Here is a 22,233-nt window from a genome sequence, read left to right on the forward strand (position 1 = left end):
ATATATATTTTATTCTTCATAAGATTTATCAAAAAGGATGAAAAATAAATAAGTAAGCAAAAAAACTTCCTACCACATTAAAAAACATGTCAAAGCAAGTTGAATTGTACTATAGTATGAAAAAGAAGATATGTCTACTCACTAGATTTGAATGCAAAAACAACAAAATAAACAAATTGTTTTATCATATCAATTTGACAAATTTGTGATATATATTAAATGTTTCAACAAACACTTCTCACCAATAGACGAAGACAAAGGCATTGCAATCACAACTGTTAGATCGTCAAGAATCCTATAAATAGTTGAAGATTTAAAATTCACAAGTTAGAAAAACATACGTGCGAACCAGCAATATGAATATCCAAATCTCCTTGTAACTTTTCTAAGACATAACTTTAGCTCTCAAAACCATTTATATATATATAAGAGTGATAGACTTGAGTTTTTCCTTGTATTTGTTTATAGGAAGATAGAAGTTTGTGTGCTCTTGAAACTTTAAACAAATATGTGAGATTTTTTTAAGCCAAGAAAGGCTTGATTCAAAGAACACTTGGATAATTTGCTTGAAGAGACAATTGTAAAGTTACTTGGGTTTGAGTCAAAAGTAACTTGAGAAAAGAATACTTATTACATTGATTAGTTATAGTAGAACTTGATGGATTGGTAAAAAATTAGACATATTGTTAGCAGTGGAAACAAATCAGTATGAAATTTTTGTATTTTTCTCTTTACACTTATTTGTTTATCTAACCTTGAATAGTGATTCTTTCTTATGTTGTATTTTCAAAAAAGTTTCAATAAAATAAAGAATGTTATTATATCATTTGTTATGTTTATATCCATTGCTATTAAACTCATTTTCATAAAATCATATCCGTTTTTTAACAAAGGTTTGCCAAAGATTTAAAAAAATACAATTCAACCCTCTTGTTGTTGTGTTTCCTTTTTCTCTACATAATTCCTTTACTTTCTTGCCAATTAGAATTCAATTTACTGCATATACATTTATGTTTTCGTAGTATATTGTCTCACCTCATTTTCTTCTTTAAACTTAAAACTTTTCACTTTTTCACCTTATTTTCTTCTTGAAACTTACACTGTTTAATAATGTTATCATTTTAATCTACCAGCATGTTTAATAATGTTATCAAAATCAGAAATGATCATTCTTTTGCTCCTTGATTAAATTTGTTATAAATGCAGTCATGTGGGTTCAAAGGTAATAAAAGTCTTTGACTTAAAAGAATAATGGATTTAAAGGTATTATAACATTCAAAATTCACTAAATGTCAACGAGGTTGTAACATTGATAATAAGGAAGACTATAGGTATAAACATTGGAGGTCATGAGGTAAACTAATTAACAACTTTCAAATTTTAGATTTGCATATAAAATCTACCACTGTTGCAAAAATTTGGGAATCTATTAGCACAACCAACTTGAAGCATTTTAAGTCATTTTTGTAAAGAAATTTCAGTCAAGCTTTTCTAGTATTGTACATAAATCCATTCAAAATGAGGGGAAAATATCAAATCAATCAATCTATGGAATTAACAAAGACATATTTGCTTTATAAGATATCTAAATAAAATCATATTGGGAACTGAAAGTGTCCGATAAGATTCGATAAATTTTAAAAGAATGTATGTATTTACATCAAAATGCCACACACTTATAAATTGGTGGCAAAAGACACGACCTATGGCATTTAATTTGGAACAGTTCAGAAGCTTTTGCCGTTGTTGATTACTACTAAAATATTGGGCAATGAGAACTTGTATTTTAAAAAGTCGAAGGATTAGCCAAAAAAAGTTGAAGCAATTATTTTTCGTAGTTGTTATATCGCTTGCACGTGGATATTCCGAGACACTTAACCTGTTGACGATGATCATCCTTGAAGAATGTTCTAAAGGAAAAAATCCGAAAACATATTTTTTTTGTTTTTATAAATATGATTAAATTTAATGTTTTTATTAATTGCTTTACAAGTTTTAATATTTTTTAAAATAATTATTACTTTTACTTATTAATGACATGACATATTTAGCATGTCATGTTATATGTAACTTTACAATGATTGTAATGGTCATTATGATTAGATATATATTATGGCAGCATTAAATAATAACTACATAATTAAAAAAAATTTAAAAATTAAAATTTTAAAAAATATAAATTAATAAAAAATGTTTTTGAAAATTTAATATCAAAATTAGTGCATAAAAATATATTTAAGTCAATCTCCAACAAGCACAAATTTAGAATTCATTTAGTGATAAAGTTTTTTTTATAAAAAAACTAACATAATAATTATTTAATTTTGGAGTATTAATTTATAATTTTCACTTAAAACAGCAAATGAAAAAATTTCTATAAAGTATTATTTATATTAATTAAAGAGTTAATTTTACTGTCCAGCGATCCATGGCCATGGATGGCCAAGGTTTCCTTCCTTGCTTTTGTTGATTCATTCATTAACACCATGTAACAAAACTTCATGGAATCATATATATATATATAACGTAACATGTGAAAATCTATATATATAACATAACATGTTCAATGATTTTCACGTTGTTAATATATATATATATATATATAAAACGTGAAAATCATTAAACATGTTACGTTATAGAGATTTCTTAGCATCAAAATCATAACAGTACTGCTGCACTTTTTTCACGATACCGTATGGCTAGTCTTGACATTGGGAAACCGAAAAGTACACCAACGTTGTACAGAACAGCCAGTCGTAAGTTTACCTTATCATTTTTAGATGTATGGACAGAAAGAAGATAAAGAGGAAAAAATAAATAAAATGAAAGTGAACTAAAAGAAAAAATAGGTATATATTAAGCTTTTTTATTTTTAATATGCTATATTATTAGGTAAGTTTAATCAGACTCTTATTACAACATCTGAATTTAAAATCAATTAAAAAACTATTCGATGCTAAAAAGTGTTATAAAAATATATTACAAGCATCGAATTACATTACACGTGGGTGTTGAAATACCAGTTGACTGGTTTCTTTATTATAGATTTTCATGTGTTTATTTTCATATTATAGACTTCATTATGGGTCTAGTTAAAATAATTTTAGATAAATTTTGTATTAGATTAAAATATCTATAAAATTTTTACTACTAAGATCACTTTAAAATTAATTTTAAATAAAATTTATTTTATTTAAAATTTATTTTATCAATATTCATCAAAACACACATAATTTTGTCTAAATATATGTCGTAAATTCTAAATTTGATCCTTATACACAAAAACTTATTGAATAATTTTTTATGCATTTAAACATTATCAATTTGGTCATTATCTCAATTAAGTCCCTTGTGCATTGTTGATTAAGCTCCTATATGTGTATTGCATTCTTAATTTGGTTGGTATTTTTATTTTGTAGATATCAAATTAAAAATGTATTACACATATAGAGATTAAATTAAAAATATATAAAATTTTTTAAATGAATATATAAGGATGAAGTTATTTTTTAACATATAATGCTATAGACCAAATCAATAATGTTTGCATGTATAGGAATTAATTTAATAAATTTCTACTTATAAGGACGAAATTGAGAATCCATTACACATATAGAACTAAATTATATATTTAACCAATAAAAAAATTGTAAACACCTGCTTTTTTACCTTTGGATAATCCTCTTTTAAAATTATTAAATCTGATATGTTCGGATAAATTTGTTCATGCATTGATAGCAGACAAGAATCGAGCTGCAATTTCAGTGGTTTAGATAGTAATATAAGTGTATAACTAAGCAATAATCAGATTTGTTTAAAAAAAGCAATAATCGCATCATTCATTGCAACATAATAAATTTAGTGTTTATTTTTTATATTAGTATTTATTTATTTTAAAGCGGAATAAAATTATTTTTTATAAATTTTTTTGGTGAAACTAAATTAGAACCAAACTCAGATTGTTAGATAATATGAAATTCTTCTTAAGAATTGTTGTTGAATTTATTGAGCAACTTAATTACTATCCAATTGATTATGTGGCAACATGCAAATATCAAATCTGACAAATCTTACACTCAAAATATTTAATCCTCAACATGATGTATGTTGAAAATTTCACATTATTATCTTATAAATAAATTTTGTGGGATTGAATTAAGTCAATTGTGCAAACTCAAATTCTAAAACAAAACTTTAAAATTAGAATACGTCTAATTAACTTTAAAGAATTTTGTTATAAAAAACTATAAAGACAGAAGAATATAATCAGAATGAGACCATTTTTTAAAATAAACAAATTATAAAAAAAAAACTAAAAACAACTTAATTTGACATAAATTATAAGATAACATAGATGTAAAAAACTAAAAATTCTGAATCCTTTTTAATAACGTGTAGATGTTAAAGCACCAGAGATCTACAAATGTATACGCAACTTATCCAATATAGGGAAATCTACCTCGATCGACAAAGGGTCACTAAAAGAGCAACTTAGTGGCACCATCAATGCAAACAAGCTAATCGAATCGTTTATTCTTACTATGTCTACCTTTTAATTCCTTTACAGTGATACAATCTTTGGGGAAGCTTCAGCCTTTTGGACTATCCATGAAAATACTACTATGGAAAAGTAAGATATCAAGGTCATGTTGTGCATGCGCACATTCACACTGAATCTGACCTTTTTTGCTTTGCATATTATCATGGTTTGAGACTTTGAGGGTCCCTTTTTTCTATTTAAAATAAGAGTAATGATATATGTGTATTGTGTACATCTTAAAATGGAATGAATTGGTATAAAAATAAGAGATAGAAAGCAAAAAAAATATAGAAAGTAATATATGTGACATGTGATGTGATAAAAAAGAAATCAGAGATAGAAAGAAAAAATAACAATTTCTTTCAAAATAAATTGTAAAATATTTTCATCCTAAAAATATATTTCTCCTGTTATAAAATAGAATAAATTACCTTGACCTTCTTTGAAATTTTGTAAGATTGCATAAACTTCTCCTATTTATTCTACCTCTACACTAAGACACTAACAATCTTAATTATTTAAAAAATATTATTCCAACACTCCATGTATATTACACTAATCATTTAATTGTCCGAAAAAATAAGCTAAAGGAGAGTTTGTGAAATCTCAGTAAATCTAAAGGAATGCCATTATCTCTATAAAATATTGAGGCAAACATAATTCAATAAGTTTTGCCCATTGAAGAAAGAGCAGTGCCACCTGCAGGGTTTTTTTTTTTGTTGTTATGGACTGCACGAATCCGGTCCCGGTGTCATAAAAAATCATGATACACGTGTCTACTCGTTGTGTATATTTTCGTGGTATTCAATATTATACAAAATAGTCCAAAACCATTCTTCGAGTCACGGACAATAAGATAATTGCTAACGAGTATCTTCTGTTGCAAGTGCAATCTCAATTAATCTGCTATTCTATTTATGTGTTTGTCATAGATAGATCTCATGACAACATGATAGAGCATACTTTCTAGGGTAAATTTACCCTTCCTAATAGCGTTTCTTTGAAAGGAAATTGAAAGTTGAAAGCGTTGGCCAAAACACCTAGTGACAAATTCGGTTTAGTCTGGTCGGTTGATTCATTAGCCTAATCGGACTGATTTCATTATTGAATTGATCATGTAATTGACTTAGGATGATTCGGTCACACCCGGCCAGTTAGGTCACTGGATCCCAGCTGTACTAGTTCGACCCAATCCATCTTACAAAAAAAAATGGATTACCTCTACAACATTATTTTGATGTTTCATTATTATCAATTGTTATTTTAGATTTTGGGATGTAGATAAACCTTTCTTACTCAAATAATGTTAGTTATATAATTATATATAATAGATACATATACAATTTTGAATTTTTAATATATACTAAGTCAAATCAAGCCAATTACTGACACACCGGTTAGACCACTAATCCACTGATGCATTGTCTCAACCAAATCAATGACCGAACCAAATTTCATAACTATGCATGGTGGTGCAACGTTGCCTAGAGCATGAAGCTGAAAAGACAACCATGTATAGAATATATAGTATAACAAAAGATATTTTATTTAGAAGTTTCATTTTCTATACTATTCATGGTAACATCTGGAAAAAAAAATATTTGAAGTAGCCTCAACTTTTAATCATGATTTTTTTATTCACAAGATTTAAACTTAAAACTTTACTTGAGAAAATCAAATACAATGTTACTCAGACCAATAACTTGTTAACTAGTGTAAAGTGTTTTGATTCAGGTTATGTTGAACAAAATTAGTTTAAAAATTAACTTGTTAAATTACAAGTATTTGGTAAAACTATCAATTGAAGTAATTGAAAAGTATAAAATGACTAAAAATAATAAAATTATAATTTATTTAAAAAGGACAAACATAAAATTTGATAAATATATTAAACATAATATATATATATATATATTAGAAATTAACATTTAAAAAAATATTATTATCAAAAAATTATTAAAAAACTTATTTATTAAACTATCATATGAGTTTTTTAGCTAATAAAAAAATTATAAATTAACTGAAATATTTGAATTTATTCTCAATAAACATGATTCCAGTATAAAATAAAGTGTTTCTTTATTTTGTAGTGGTTGAATTAGTCGTGATGTTATATATTTTTATTTATGAAGCCTTTTACTTTCTATTTTGATAATTTATGGCATATTTGATGGAAATCCAACTGATTAGCCTTTCCTTTTTTTCTTTAACTTATCGTAACACCGTATACTTTTAGTAATAAAAAATAACACAAAAAATACTAAATACGTTTTGAGCTCATATTTTAACAAAAATATGTAAGTTATATAAAGAATAACAATTTAAAAATTATAATAGTAAATATTTTTGTCATAAGATGATGTGTGTGAGTACACACGGTCATAAAAAAATTTTATGACAAATTGCACATATCTAAATTATAAAGTAAATACTTACATGATATAGGAATAAAATTTGAATTTAAGTGTATTAATTTATAAATTGTTGTGATAAATGTTTGAATTAAATAATGACCAAAACTAATACATAAAAGCATATTAATATTTAAATTACATGAGATAACACTAAAGCTCAGCTTTCAGCTTTGATTTTTGGATTACAGATAACATGGAGACTGCAGTATATCGCGAGGTCTTGTGTTGTTCAGACTCAAAAACACCTTATTAGAAGCAATTTTATTAATATTCACAAAAAATGTGGTTATTTGGGCTCCGTCTTCAAATTCTTTTCTTTCTCAATCCATTTTGGCTGATTTATCAGGTGTTTTACCCCTGAGAGTTTAGTTTACTTTGTCTTTTATTTCCAATGTATAAATAAAAAATTACATTAATATGAATTAATTACAAAATAGATATAACTCAAGCGTTACACAGGTTTATATGCTAGCAAATGCGGGGGGGAAATGCAACGGTAAATATTTTATTGTATAGTATAATAAAAAAGAAAGCTTATGGCCTGTTTGAATAAACTTGTTTTCTTCTCCTATAAATGCTTATGGATAAGTAAGCTTACCCAAACAGAGCCTTAGTAGTTAGTAGGGGGAGAAAAACAATCTAAAAGGGAAAATAGCTGTTAAACGGAGGTTTATAACTTTCGTGATGGCCTACAACATAGTATGCATATAAAATCACATAGAAAACATCATCAAAGTGTATTTCCTTAAAGAACTCCTATGTCCCCGGTAGGACAATACGTTCCGCACACAATGTTGCAGATTTATGAGAAAAAAGATTATGCAAAAGTTTTACAAAATCACATAATTACAATTTGTTTATTAACTTTTAAAATAATTATCTTGAAATAATTTAAATAATAATTTATAATTAAATGACAAAGTAAAAAAAAACTCTCCATGAATATTAAACTCTTTTAGAATTTGGTAGTTTAAATTCGATACCAAAAGCTGCTAACGATGCACACTGTACAACATAGAAGGCCTCACGAAAAATATATAAATTTCCAGCAAAATTTTGAGAAAATGGAAGACTTAATCTGTGTTCCTTTTTCCATTCCCAAGTCTCAAACGAACATTCAATGTAAATCAACCCACTCGCACAACATTGACGTTAAATGGACCTCAACGGAATCAAACGTCCTTAAAAATATTGGTAACCGCAAAATCCAACTATTAAGTTGCGTTGAATCATTCAAGATAGTACGCAAATAACAATACAGTATTCAATAGCAACATGATCCCTTACTAAGTAATTATTAAGGCATTTCGTTTGAGTGGACTTTAAGTAATTTTATCCGACTAAACTACATCAATACTAGGAAATGGAAAGATTCCTTCATGAACATAGAAGCCGCAATAAAAAGTTCTATAGAGCATTTAAGAGACGAAATTCAGTGGATAAAATTTCAAGACAAAATAAATTAGAAACCAAAACCATTAAATAAAAACTACCAAACACTCAAAGTCTATTCATTTCCTAAAGATTTAAGCAGCAGTTGCTTGTTGGGCGGCAATCCTTTTCCTAGCTTCCTCAATGATTGATAGTTTAATACCTTTACCCTTGGGAAGAGATATCCATGGTTTTGTTCCCTTGCCAATGGTGAACACATTGCCCATACGAGTTGCAAACTCGTGGCCAGTGGCATCCTGAACATGGATAGTCTCAAAGCTTCCCTTATGCTTCTCTCTGTTCTTGATCACTCCAACACGACCCCTATTCCTTCCACCTGTCACCATGACTACATTCCCAACATCAAACTTGATGAAATCGACAATCTTGTTCTCCTCCAAATCCAACTTAATGGTGTCATTAGCTCTGATGAGAGGGTCTGGGTAGCGGATAGTGCGACCATCGTAGGTGTTCAAGTATGGGATACCTTTTTGCCCAAACTGCACTGAGCGAACTTTGCAAAGCTTGAACTGCCATCATACAAAAGAAAAACATGTGAATCATAACCACTAGGTTGGAACCAAGTAGCAAAGGCTAAATTCAAAGGACTACACAGTCCAAAAATTGATGCTTCAGAAAAGCATAAACTTCAACACCAAGTTGATATAATATAACTTCAACACCAAGTTGATTTAATATAAAACATGAACTTAACACAATGAATCCACAGAGAATAATGTAATTGGGGGTAGGAAAGGATGGAAAAATTCAATGTAACCAAACAAAAGTACCTTAGCCTCGTCATCTATGACTGAGTGAAGACGGAATCGGCCTTTGGTGTCATACAGCAGGCGGAAGTTCTCATTTGTTTTAGGGATTGATACAACATCTACAAAAAAAATATTTTAGTAAAACAACAGAAGAAAAATCATGCCTCACAGCAAATCAATAGAAATTGTAAGACTAGAAACACGAATTATTGCGCTGAACAAACTTTCATGTACTATAGGGGTAGCTAGGAGTCGTATTTCTTTATATAAAGGAGAGTACATCAGAACCCATTAAGCAAAACAACAACAGTAATAATGTAGTACAAGTAACGTAGAATAATATGTAAACACCCCCCCCCCTCTCAACACACACCAAAAAGAAAAGAAATAGCATATTGACTTAGTAAAATGAAGGGAGCAGTAATTCTTAAAATTGAGAAGCTACACACATATTACATACCCATGAAACCAGCAGGATATGTCTTGTCTGTCCTGACTTTGCCATCAACAAGGACATGTCGCTGCATCAGAATAGCAATGACTTCACGGTATGTCAGAGCATACTTCAGCCGGTTTCGCAAAATGAGTATGAGTGGCAGGCATTCCCTGGATTTGTGTGGTCCAGATGAGGGCTTAGGAGCCTAAACAGGAAAAATATATATCAGTCTTTTAAAATGAAATGCACACCTGAAAACTGTTAAAAAGATAAAGCAACTTTCACTTACAAATGCACCACCCAGTTTGTCAAGCATCCAATGCTTTGGGGCATTAAGCCTCTTCAAATGCTTCTTCAATCCTCTCGCCTGTTACAATCATATATTGAAGTTCAAAGCTCAGACACAAATTAATTAAAAAAACCTTCAATATCAAGTCTAACAATAAACAAATAAAACTCAGCATTACGACATAAGAATTCCTACGCTGCCAACATAATTTTTATTTTTACAGCATACACAGAAACCACATCATATTCATATTCAAAAACCAATCCTCTTCCAATTTCATGTGCAAAGGAAACCAAAAGAAGCCCCTTAAGAGGCATGAATCCCCATTGCTAAACGAATAGCAACGGCGTGATTTGGAACACGGATCTGAATTCTAAACGGATAGCAACACTATGATTACAAAGAACTAAACTATGAGTTCAAATATAACAAAAGTTGGACTAAAAACAAGTCATTTCGTAAAAATTGAAGATTTATTTCGAGTAAAATGCCAAAAGAAAAAGGATCGAAACCATTGTGAAGAGGAGATTCAAAAGGCATCAAAGCTCACCATTGTGATTCGCTGCCCAAGCTAGAGCTTCCGCTGCTGCTACGGCTCCTTCCACCGAACTGAAGAAAAGAAAAGAGAGGGGTTGGGTCTCTTTAAAACCCTAATCCTTTATTGATGAATTCGTTTCTCCTTATATTTTTTTGGTCCATGATAAAACTCCACTGAACAAGGCCCAACAGGAGGCCCAAACAATAATACAACAATTGCCCATCATGGCCCATATTTCCAAAACTTATTAGTCGGTCAGTGAATTAATGAAAGAGTATTACTGTTGGCATCCCTCAATTACTTTAAAAACCTCACGCCTTTTCAGATTATTTTTTTTACTAAAATACTGTTGTGCATCTATACTGTACCATCCGGTTGAACCCAAAAAAAAAATTGAGATAAAAATTTTAAATTAAAGTGTAAAAATATGAAACATATACCAAATTTTAAAACTTTTCTCTCATTTCTCTTTTCCTTTCCACATAAGATATTGTCAAGATGAAAAGTATTTGATACACACTCTTTCAAACGTATTTTCTCTAGTTAGTTAAAATTTGTTGAGAATTACAAAATTAAAAAAGAAAATTATTAAATATGAATTGAAACTCATAAATATTTTCAAAGATACATTGAAGAAAACATGTTTTTATTGTATATACAGAGAAGACAATATCTCATCCAAATATGCAATGGAAAGAAATGTGTTTCCATTGTATATGTAAAAGAAATAAAAAATGATCCATCTATGTTGCATTTGAACTAGGAGGTTTAATCCACGAAAGCTGCTGACCTTGATCCGATGTCCAGTAGGTGGATTAAAAATCTTCTGCTGAGCCTTAATCCAGTCTTGATAGAAAAGATCACCATGATGCACATACGACTGAGACATCCAGATTTTATCGTCCCACTCCTTATCATTTCTTCTAGATGGTGAAAAACTAACCAATTTTAAATTTGTATAATTTAGTTCCTAAAACTTTGAAATCATTGAAGTTTTAGTTCATCTGTTAATGGAAAGACTAAAAGAAAGTAATTTGAAATTAAGATTATGCTTTATAAAATTAATCGAAAAATAAGAAGTTAGTTAGTAATTCAAAATTGATAGTGATAATTAAATATTGTCAAATTAGTCTATTAAATTATAAGTATTAATAAAATTATATGTTAAAGTAGTTAATGTAAAATGATAAAAAAAAATTCACATGTTAATATGGTATTTGTATGCAGTTTTAATATTATTTTATTGATAAAAAATATATTTGGGGAATTTATAATATTTTTTGTTAATTAATTTAAAGTCTTTGTAATTTTTTATGTATAGCTCGACTATTTTAATTACATTTTTACTTTCAATTATCTTATTTTTGTTCATGTGTATTCTATTGTTCAACTTATATTATATTTTAAAAAAAATTTAATCAGATTTTAAATAAAGTAAAATTAATATTTTTAAGTAAACTGTTGGGAAATATCCAAAGTTTCACATTGACTGTTTCACTCCTTCGAGTGCAACTTATATATTTGTTGGACACAATAACAATATAAAAAGGCTATCATCTATTGATATTTATATGATGTTGAGGTATAATGCTGGAATAATAAAACAAATATTGTAAATAGTTTAATGGTTAAAATAAACCATACAATATAAAAGCATCCAAAAAAACAATAGTGACAATAAAATAAATTATTTACTATCTAGTATTATCAATATCTTATGTAATAAAAGAGTAAAAATAAGAAAATTTTATATTATTTTTGTTGATCATCATATTGGTATAAAGTATTCACTGTATTAATTAATTTTTATCGAAAATCGTAAATGCATATAAGATAAATATTTAACATAAGAAACATAAGTTGTTATCATTGTGTCAACCAACCAATGTTGGTATAGGAAGATTTCATCTCATGTATAGAAAAAAGGTAAAAGAAACTAATAAAAACTCTACCTTTTGAGTATAAGAATAAAAACAAATCTCACCTTATGTGCAAAAAGGGTTTAAAAAAATAATTATTATATGTTAAAAACAAAAGGAAATGAAAGATGTAAAGTTAGAAGTCAACCTTAAAAAAAAACAATAGTACTTGAAGTAAGGTTCAAAAACATTGGCAACTTCTAAAAACCTCAAAGTCCAAAGTTTATGAAAAAATTTTAAAAATTATGGATTAACTGTCTAAAATAACTTTATAATATTTAATAATACTAATAATGCATAACCATTAAACTAAAAAAGTAATATTTAATAAGTATCCCTAAGATCCAATTGATTGCAATGTGGTCTCACTTGAACAAGTCAACTCATTATCGACACTGTTTTGTTTCCCAATTTGAACCAATGTGGCCTAAAAACCCTGACGACAACATCATGAGCAGTTGCTCGTGGCATCGGAACAAGCTCCTATCATGGTTGGTGTGCTTCTCAGGATCTAATAACGTGTGGTATGTAGCATGAATCTTTATGAACTCACTTGTAGAGAATTTCTTTCCCTCCACTGATGCCACATCAGGGTGGTAGACCCTTGCCAATCATTGGTATGTTTCCTTGATTTCCTCATCAGATGTAATGGCACAGATTCCAAAAATTTTGAAGCCATCTTGTGAGGGCTCAAATACGAAACTATTATGTGTTGTTATTGTTGTTGCTTCTCCATCCAAGTGGCGATGGCGAAGGATACTATTGATTAGAGTCTGAAGTGGCGCGATGACAAGGAGATGCTTTCATCGGAGAAAGTGGCAATGGTGGTGGTGGGAAAAGATGTTGTGAGCATGTTTCGACCTTGTTAGAAGTTGAGGTCCGGGAATAACCGAAAGAAGAATGAATTGGTTTATTGGATTCTATATAGAGAAGTCAAGGTGTGGGTGTGGGTCCTAGTATAAGTAACTTTGATGTGCTTGTTTCATTTCTACTTGTGTTGGCTCTTCCACAATCATACTTGTGTTATACTACCATTTGTGATGTTAAATATATAAGTGTTTTTATATGGTAAACATTAATTCCACAGAAAAAAGGATAAATATTAAATATATTTTTATATTTTAATTATTATTTACATTTATTTTATTATTTAATACTAGTATTCTTTATAGAAAAAATAAGATGATTTGTAAGGAAATTTGTAAAAGAATTACTCGTCACTTTTTTATATTTGTGTCATCAACAATGTTTTTTTTTCTTTTCCTTTTTTTGAGGAAATCTTTCTCATTTTTAAGGTATGCTAGAGTGTGTGTTTGGGTTAAATATTTTGAAAATATAAATATTTTTTAAAATTTGTATTAAGAATCATTTATCATTAGAGTATAATATTTTTAATTATTAATTATTTTTTGTTATTATTATAGATATATGATTGGTTATACATATCATATTTTTTGAAGAACTTATACACATGATTTTAAAAATACAATAAATGAAAAAAAGTAAAAATTAATTATTTGTTAGGTAAGCTAGTAATTTAAATTATTATTTGTGAGTTTGTGAAATACTAAAATTCATTTAAGAGATCAATCTCTTTCAACAAATATTTTTCACACTTACAAATCAAATAATAAATCTATAATCACATATTTAAAGGGTAATGTTATATATCAACCATGACACACCTTATAGGTAGGATGATATAATTTAATACCACTGTTTACATTTCACAACTTTATTACATCTATTTTTTTTTCTTAAATCATTGGGTTAGATAGTGGTCTAAGAATTTTTTTAATAAATGAACATTTTTTCCACTACTTTGGTCCTTCAAAAATTATGATCAAACTCTCTCTCTATATAAGCATAAATCTCCCCAAATAATTTCACAGTCTAAATTGTGGGTTAAGTCAATAAAAAAAACAAAGTTATTTAAAATACATACACTTATATTTTTGTCTTTCAACTATTGTCTATCCTTTTTGCAAGTAAAAGAAATAAAAATTACTGCTTACATAAAGACTCTAAAGCATTAAATAAGTACACCCTAGATCCAATTTGTGGACTCACTAGTCAACTCGCTACCAACATTGGTCCGTTTCCCAGTTCCGACCACCATAGCCACAATACCCCGACGGAGACATTGTTAGCGTCCGCTGGCGCCGCCGGAACAAGCTTCTATCATAACTGGCCCGCTTCTCAGGATCCGATAGCGTGCGGTATGCGGCGTGGATCTTCATAAACTCTGCCGCAGAGGAATCCCTTCGCTCCAACGGCACCACGTCAGGGTGGCAAACCCTCGCCAGCCGCCGGTACGCCGCCTTGATTTCCTCGCCGGATGCGACGGCGCGGACTCCCAGAATCTGGTAGAGCGTCGCGCTCGAAGCCATCCCGTGAGGGCACGGATACGAAGCTGACCGGAATCTGACGTGGCGCGGCGGCGAGGAGACTCCTTTGGTGGAGAAAGCGGTGGTCAGTGTAGGGAAAGATGCTGTGAGTATGTTTGGGCACCATACGCGACGACGTCGTTGTTAGAAGTTGAGGCTTGGGAATTATTTGAAGAGGTGATTGTGATTGGATTCGTATATAAAGATGCGGTTTCTACTTGGACTGTACGGATTTTGATTGGATTCGTAAAATTGTGCGGTCACTGCTGTGTTTGATTTCTATTAGTGCTCACTCACACGTGTTTGTTATCCCAATGTGATATTAAATAATATATATATTATTTTTATATGGTAATTATTAAATTTATACTTTATATATTTAATTATTAATTTTATTATTTGACATATTTTTTTAGAGAGCTTCTATTGTATTGTATCCTAAAAAAAATTGAGGGTTTTGATACTGTTGATTTTGTAACCAATTAAACTATCGTGTTATTTATCTTTTCATTGATTAAAAAACAAATTAAATCAGTCCTTGATGAAGAAAGTTGTTTTTTTAAAAGTACAATTATTTTAAATTAAAAATTCTGATTAAATATTGTTTTAATGTCATTATGGATTAACCTCTAACTCGTGACGTCTTTTCAGTTGAGATAATATAACAATTCAATTGCAACTTACTACACAAGACTCTTAGAATTTTGTAAAAGAAAACTAACTCATTTATATAATCGCACTTGATTTGAATCATATTTATACTCTTTTTGTCTTAAATATAAAAAAATGAGTTTCTTAAAGTCTTTGAACTTTAAGAATATTTTTTTAGTTGTTGAATTTTAACGAATTACTTTTTTAAGCCTCTAAAATGATAAAATGTCACTTCAGGATGATTTTTAGTATTTTGTAATGATTTTTTTAGTATATAGTTTTAAAATATAAATTCAAATGACTAAAAATAAAAATTGATTTATGACAGTCAAGAATTATCATAAAATATTAATTTATTATGCTAGAGATTAAAGTGAATAATTTATCAAAATTTAAGAAAAAAATAGTTTTAAATTTTAAGGACTAAAAAAGTACACATATAATTTAATAATTAAAACAGTAATTAAGTTTATAAAAATACAATTTTCTTGATCAAATATAAGAAAATATTAACTAATTTTATCTTATTTAATGTTATTATATCTAAAATATCTTTCAATTTAATTGATATATTAATTTTAATGACTTTTCCTATCCCTAATATCAAATTATAATAAAGGGTTAAAAAATTATTTTTTTAATTAAAATTAATACAATTAAATGTGATTAAATAATTTTTTTAATTAACCTATCATGTTTTCTTATAAGTTTTAAAATTATTTTGAATTACTAGTGAAACCCACTCTTATTTCTTTACCTTGTATCCTTCGACCTTCTCGTACCTTACTTAAGTTATCATGGTAATAATAATATAATAATAAAGATAATATTACCATAATAGTATTTTACACATAATAATAATATCATCATATTATAAGATTCATGACTTTGAAGCCTATTAAAATAATAATAATAATAAGATTCTGAATGTAAAGTTTAATTCTATTATTATTATTCTCATTTTAATATATTAAGTGGTATCTGAGTTGACCTTTGGACAAAGATTTGATACAGAAAAGAAAATTACAACCATACCCTCTGTCTCGTACTGCCGTCCAAATTCGTCAATGGAAATGTAATTAAGGAGAGCTTAATCAACGGACACTGAAATTACAACGTTAGCTGGCAAATGACTTGTCTTCTAGCTTCTAAAAACTTTGTCGGTGCAAATAAATTCAATCAATCTAAACCTTCTCGAAATTTAAATTCTTTACGAATAAACCAATTGACTTTGGTACTACGATCAAATGAATGACGATTAACACTATTAACATACTTTTAACACACAGTTTAATTTGTTTTCTATTTTTATATAAAATATGAAGAATAAAAAATATATTGAAATTATATTTTCCATATTTGGAAAAAAATTAAATAATTAACATTTTTTTCTAAACTGATTTAAAACAATTGAAAACGATGAATTATTATTAAAATGTTTTGTAATTATATTACACTTTTATATTTTAATATAATGAACAATTTTTAATAAAAATATTAATTTTAAATGCCTAAAATAAGCCCTGACGTTTAGCATCAAAATAACTAAATATATATTTCAATGAGTTTAATATCTGTATTACTATTAGTATAAAAAATATATACTATAAACTAATATCAACCATTATTAATATAATTTCTAAGTTAATTATCATAAAATGTTAACAAACATATTATAAATAGTATTTTGTGATTAAATAGTAATATATAAATTTAAATAAGTTTTTAGTATCTATAAAATAAGTAACTTTTAATTTTTAGATTCTATAAAATATTTTCTTGAATTTTAAATCTCTAAAAATTAAAATTGTTGCTTTTGGTCCTTGTAAAATAAGTGAACCGATTTTTTACTTTGAACATTTTTTTTAAAGCACTTTAGAAATCGGTTCTGATTCCTAAACTAGTTTTTTTTTTTTAAGAACCGAGTTTTTTTATTTTCATTTTTTTTGCTTTCTTAAATTGTTTTTATTTTTATTTTTTTCTTACAGTTTATTTTTAAAATTTAACTGGTTTTTAGTTTTATTTTTTTATTTTGTGAATTTATATATTAATTTATAAAAATATAAATTATCTAGAATATTATTTAAGAAAAATACATATATTTAAGTGATCTAATTCTTTCTTTTAAAAAAATTAATTAAATAAAACAAGTTCAATTCAACTTGTTGGCTGCATATATTTTTTAAAAATTTCAAATATGTATTTTAATAATTAAATAAAATGAAAATGCAAAAGAATTGAAATATATATTAGGATGAGTTGTCCAATCTTTTTATTTTAAAAATGTAAAAGTAATAGAATACTAAATATTGTTATTTTTAACGAAATGGTTTTTAAATCAACTTTATTCCATTTTAGTAAAATATTTTAAAATAAAATATATGAAAGGGATGTGTTCAACAAAATATGTGTTAAGTATTTCTAATAATTTACCTATTATTTTATATCCTTAGTTAATATTTATAATAAATAATCACAATTCATTTTATATTTAATTATATATAATATTATATTATAACTTTTTTTTATCCATATGCATATTATAACTTTAGTCACATTATTTTATATATAATGAATATAACCATGAAATTAACATTTTTAATGCATAAATCTTGCATTTTTTTTTACTTAAGGAAACTTAGTGAATGATGTTGCTTTAACTTCTATTTCTATTGATCTTTTGTGTCTAAATATGTTTATGAATTTAAAATTAAATGAACCTAAAAATAATAAAAAGGTCAAGATAAACCAAACAAAAAGAGAACTAATTAAATTTTATACATAACGAATAATTACATTTTTCTACGCTTGAATAATTACAATGTAGTAAAATAAAAAAAGTGATTTAGTGAAAATAAAAAGTGGTTTGAATTATTCAAGGTAATCAAATAACAATGTAACATTAAGAAAAAAAGTGTGAAAATTATATAAAATTTAATTTAACAACTTATGATAGTTTTTTTTTATACCAACATATAGATAATGAAAAAGGAAAAAAAATGTTAAAAAACAGAAAAAAAAACAAAATTCATTTTCTAAGCTGAATGTTTTTTTTTTAAAGAAAAACCTAATTTAAAATTTGATTCTCCACAAACCGATTTCTTAGACAAAAAAAAACTTTAGAAATCGGTTCCCTAATAACCAATTTGTAATGTGTATTTTTTTTTAAAATAAAACCATGCAAGTAAAGAATCATTTTGTATGTAAGAACCCATTTATCACCTTGCATATTATTTTATATCATCTATATAAACGTTTTTCACGTATATTATTTGGGTAAATAGTCTTTTTTGTATTTTTTGGAGTGAAAAATTTGGTACCATGTTTTTGGTCTTTAATATTCATTTGGTGAATTTTAAAAAAGTATACTAAAGTTATCACATATTACTGCTATGATAACAAACACACCTAGATAATATTAGTATGATCACTTTAATCTAAATACATATATAGTGTAGAAAGTTTTATCTAATTTTTAAATCACAATGATAAATTTGTTAACTTTTAAAATAATTTTAAATTAAGTATGATAAATTTATTAATTTTTAAATAATTATCTTAAAGTAATTTAAATGATGAGTTATGATTCAATAATGATATAAAGTTATATTTTACATGAATAATGTATAAACATTAAATTCATAAGAATAAAACAAATTATATTTTTTAAGAATAAAATTCAAAAAGAAATTTAGAGAAACCAAAGTTAAATTTCACTCATTTTGAAATGACTAAACACATACTATGTAACTTTTTTTATACTGTAAAACCTTTTTCTTGTTTTAATCCCATCACATTCTATTTATCTTTTAATATGTTTGATTAAATTTTAATATTTTATGGAAATAATTTTTAAAATTCAAAATAATTTTCAATAACTTCTCATGTTCCATGAGAATATTACTTTATCATTTATCTTTGAAAGGAACTGAAGTCACAATTTAACCTACAGAGGCCACAATGTGATTTCCGACAGACTTGTAATTTTATTTTTTACTTTTTTAATAACTAATCAAATATTTACACGTAGCTGAATCCGAAAATTAGAAAATTCAACTGGAACCCCCCGACGACGTCGTTGTGAGCGGTCGCTGGTGGCGCCGGAACAAGCTTCGATCGGAGCTGGCGCGCTTCTCGGGGTCCAAGAGCGTGCAGTACGCAACATGGATCTTCATGAACTCGCTCGCAGAGGATTCCTTTCGCTCCATCGGTGCCACGTCGGGGTGGCACATCCTCGCCAGCCACCGGTACGCCGCCTTGATTTCCATGCCGGACGCGGCGGCGCGGATCCCCAGAATCTCGTACAGCATCGCGCACGAAGCCATACCGTGATGAGGGCCCAAATACGAAGCTGTCTTATGTCGTTGCTCCTCCGTGCAAGTGGCGATGGCGAAGGACACTGTTAACCGGAATCTGACTTGGCGCGGCGGCGAGGAGACCCTTTTACCGGATAAAGTGGCGGTGAATGTAGGAAAATGTGCTGTGAACATGTTATGGTATGATACGTCGTTGTTGTTTGAGGCTTTGGATTTGGAGGAAGATTGGGTTTCGTATATAAAGAGGGAGAGTGAAAATGGAGAGAAGGTGTGGGTCCCACCATAACTGTGCTTCTGTGATTGTGCTCTGTTTGGGTTGGTATTCAAGTGAAAAACCAATCTTTTGCACATTTTGATTTTTATTGGCGAAACTGAAAACGTGTAGTAGGACTTATCCAATTTTTAGTTTTGATACTACTCGTGTCGTTTAAGGATTGTCTTTTGCCTCTTTTAAGGTACACAGTACATTTAATTTCACATTTATTCACGGAAGTTTTTTCAAAATTATTTTTATTATAATTTTTTTATCAGCTAATTTTTGGTATGCGGGCTCATTTGGTTTTGGAACCCAAACGGCCTTGTTCATTCAAAATTATTTTGGATAAATAGTCAATTTTATCTTTAAATGTGTAATTTGTTAATAAATATGTGTTTGAAAAATAAAAATACAAAATTTAATATCTAAAAATATAAAAAATGTGACAAATATATTTGGTCTTTAACTTTTGTCCATTAGTACAATAACCTACGTAGCACAGATGAACGAATTTGTCACTGAAATGACTGTCAACATAATTATATCTCATTGTCAACATAGAGACATATCTGTCATATAACATTTTCTTGACTTTTCGTCTTTTCACCCCGATGACAAATGTGTTTCTAAAAGATAAAAATACAAATTTTAGTTTATGAATGTGTAAAAAGTGTGACAAATATATCCGACTGTTAACTTTTGTCCGTCACCATTAATAAAATGATTAGGATTCAAATAAGTGAAATATGTAATAAATTTATCTTTTATTTATAGTAGATTGTGACTAATTATTATAATTTGGAATAATTTATAATGATTGATACATTATTACAATTTTTATTTTGGTAAATTGATACAATATTTATTTTTGATGATTTCTATTGCGACAGACAAATTATGGTATGTTTTAAATTATGTTTGCCAATATTTTTTAAAATGATTATTGTAATGTTATAAAAAATAGTGAAAATTTATCCTAAAATTATATTTTACTCTTAAATTAAACAAAATTTGGGATCTAACAAATTAGACCAATAGAAACATGTAGATATTTAGGTTCAATAAAAAATTAGTGACATTTTTGTCTAATAATAATAATTTATTAACATTTTGGTCTAATGAAACGTCCTGACATTTAGGTCTAAAACAAATTAGTGACGTTTTTTTCTAATAAAAAAATATTGACATTTTCGTTCAACAAAAAAATTACTCACATTTATGTTACAAAATGGTATCTTAGTGACATTTTCATCAAATCTAGTCAATATAATCATGTTAACAATCATTTCAGTAACAAAAGTCCCTTTGTACCACGTAGGTTATTTTATTAACGCTGATGAATGGAAGTTAACGGGTAAATATATTTGTTGTACGTTTTATACTTTCAGGGACTAAATTTTGTATTTTCATATTTCAGTATACATTTGTCAATGAATTACATATTAAAGATAATAATGACTATTTACCTAATTATTTTCATTATAGTCTTTTTTTTTTGTTTTCCAACTAATTTTTAGGTATACAATGTTTTTTTTTGCAAGACGCAACCTCCAAACGACCCTTATTCACAAGCTCTTTCAAAATAGTTTTTGTTATAAGCTTTTTTCTAGCTAATTTTTAGGTATACAGCTTATTTGGCTTTGCGAATTGCAAACCCGAAAGTGATTATAAGTTTTTGATTTTTAATTTTTAAATGTAATTATAAAAACAAAATATGTTCCATAAAAATGAAATTAAAATGATTTTTAACTCAATTTTAAAATAGTTTTACATTGATTACCAAAATGAAGATTTTTTTTTTCCGAATTTGATTGTTTTAAAAAACACATTCTTACGCATTTTATTTGCTGACGATTGTTTTTTTACAGGACAGATGATACAAAAGTCTCTCAAGGAGATCTTTGACCAAACGAGTTTCAAGTCAAATCATCAATTTTTAAAAATAAATTTTTTTCTTCAGATCCAATACTCTAGCATCAAAGGCAGAACATCTCATCTTTTCTTGGAGTAACTTAAAATATTGTATCTAGTAGATACCTGGGACTACCATCCATCATTTGGCAAAAGAAAGAAAGTTGTCTTTGGTTTTGATAAAAGATAATCTCTTGAAGTGAATCAATCACTCGACTAGCAAGCAATTATTAAAAGCTGGTAAAAAAATTCTCATTAAATCAGTTGTTTAATCCATCCCTACTTAGTGTATGAGTATATATATATCTATTATGATGACTTGCAGAAAATGATGGGTTCCTTCTAGTGGGATTCAAACAACCAAAACAAAAGAGG

At 27.7% G+C, this 22,233-nt stretch overlaps 3 protein-coding genes across 3 annotated transcripts; all 3 read right to left on the minus strand.

The window, feature by feature from the left end:
* Positions 1–8,340: 8,340 nt before the first annotated feature.
* On the minus strand, positions 8,341–10,471 carry LOC100812132 (40S ribosomal protein S4-1-like). Its single transcript, NM_001255352.2, is given in 5 exon segments — positions 8,341–8,915; positions 9,177–9,274; positions 9,616–9,796; positions 9,881–9,958; positions 10,431–10,471. Coding segments are annotated over 5 exon segments (795 nt in total). The 5' UTR covers positions 10,434–10,471; the 3' UTR covers positions 8,341–8,480.
* Positions 10,472–13,943: 3,472 nt separating this feature from the next.
* Positions 13,944–15,096, minus strand: LOC100779511 (chaperone protein dnaJ 11, chloroplastic). The gene has a single exon (XM_006574612.4). It carries the CDS (start codon positions 14,725–14,727, stop codon positions 14,419–14,421), a length of 309 nt encoding a protein of 102 aa, XP_006574675.1. The 5' UTR covers positions 14,728–15,096; the 3' UTR covers positions 13,944–14,418.
* Positions 15,097–19,235: 4,139 nt separating this feature from the next.
* LOC100780051 (chaperone protein dnaJ A7A, chloroplastic) lies at positions 19,236–20,042 on the minus strand. Its single transcript, XM_003519818.5, has one exon. The coding sequence runs from the start codon at positions 20,040–20,042 to the stop codon at positions 19,428–19,430; it is 615 nt and encodes a 204-aa protein (XP_003519866.1). The 3' UTR covers positions 19,236–19,427.
* Between the last annotated feature and the right edge of the window lie 2,191 nt (positions 20,043–22,233).

This window comes from Glycine max, chromosome 2 (genome assembly GCF_000004515.6).
Source record: "Glycine max cultivar Williams 82 chromosome 2, Glycine_max_v4.0, whole genome shotgun sequence".
NCBI classification, from domain to species: Eukaryota; Viridiplantae; Streptophyta; class Magnoliopsida; order Fabales; family Fabaceae; genus Glycine; species Glycine max.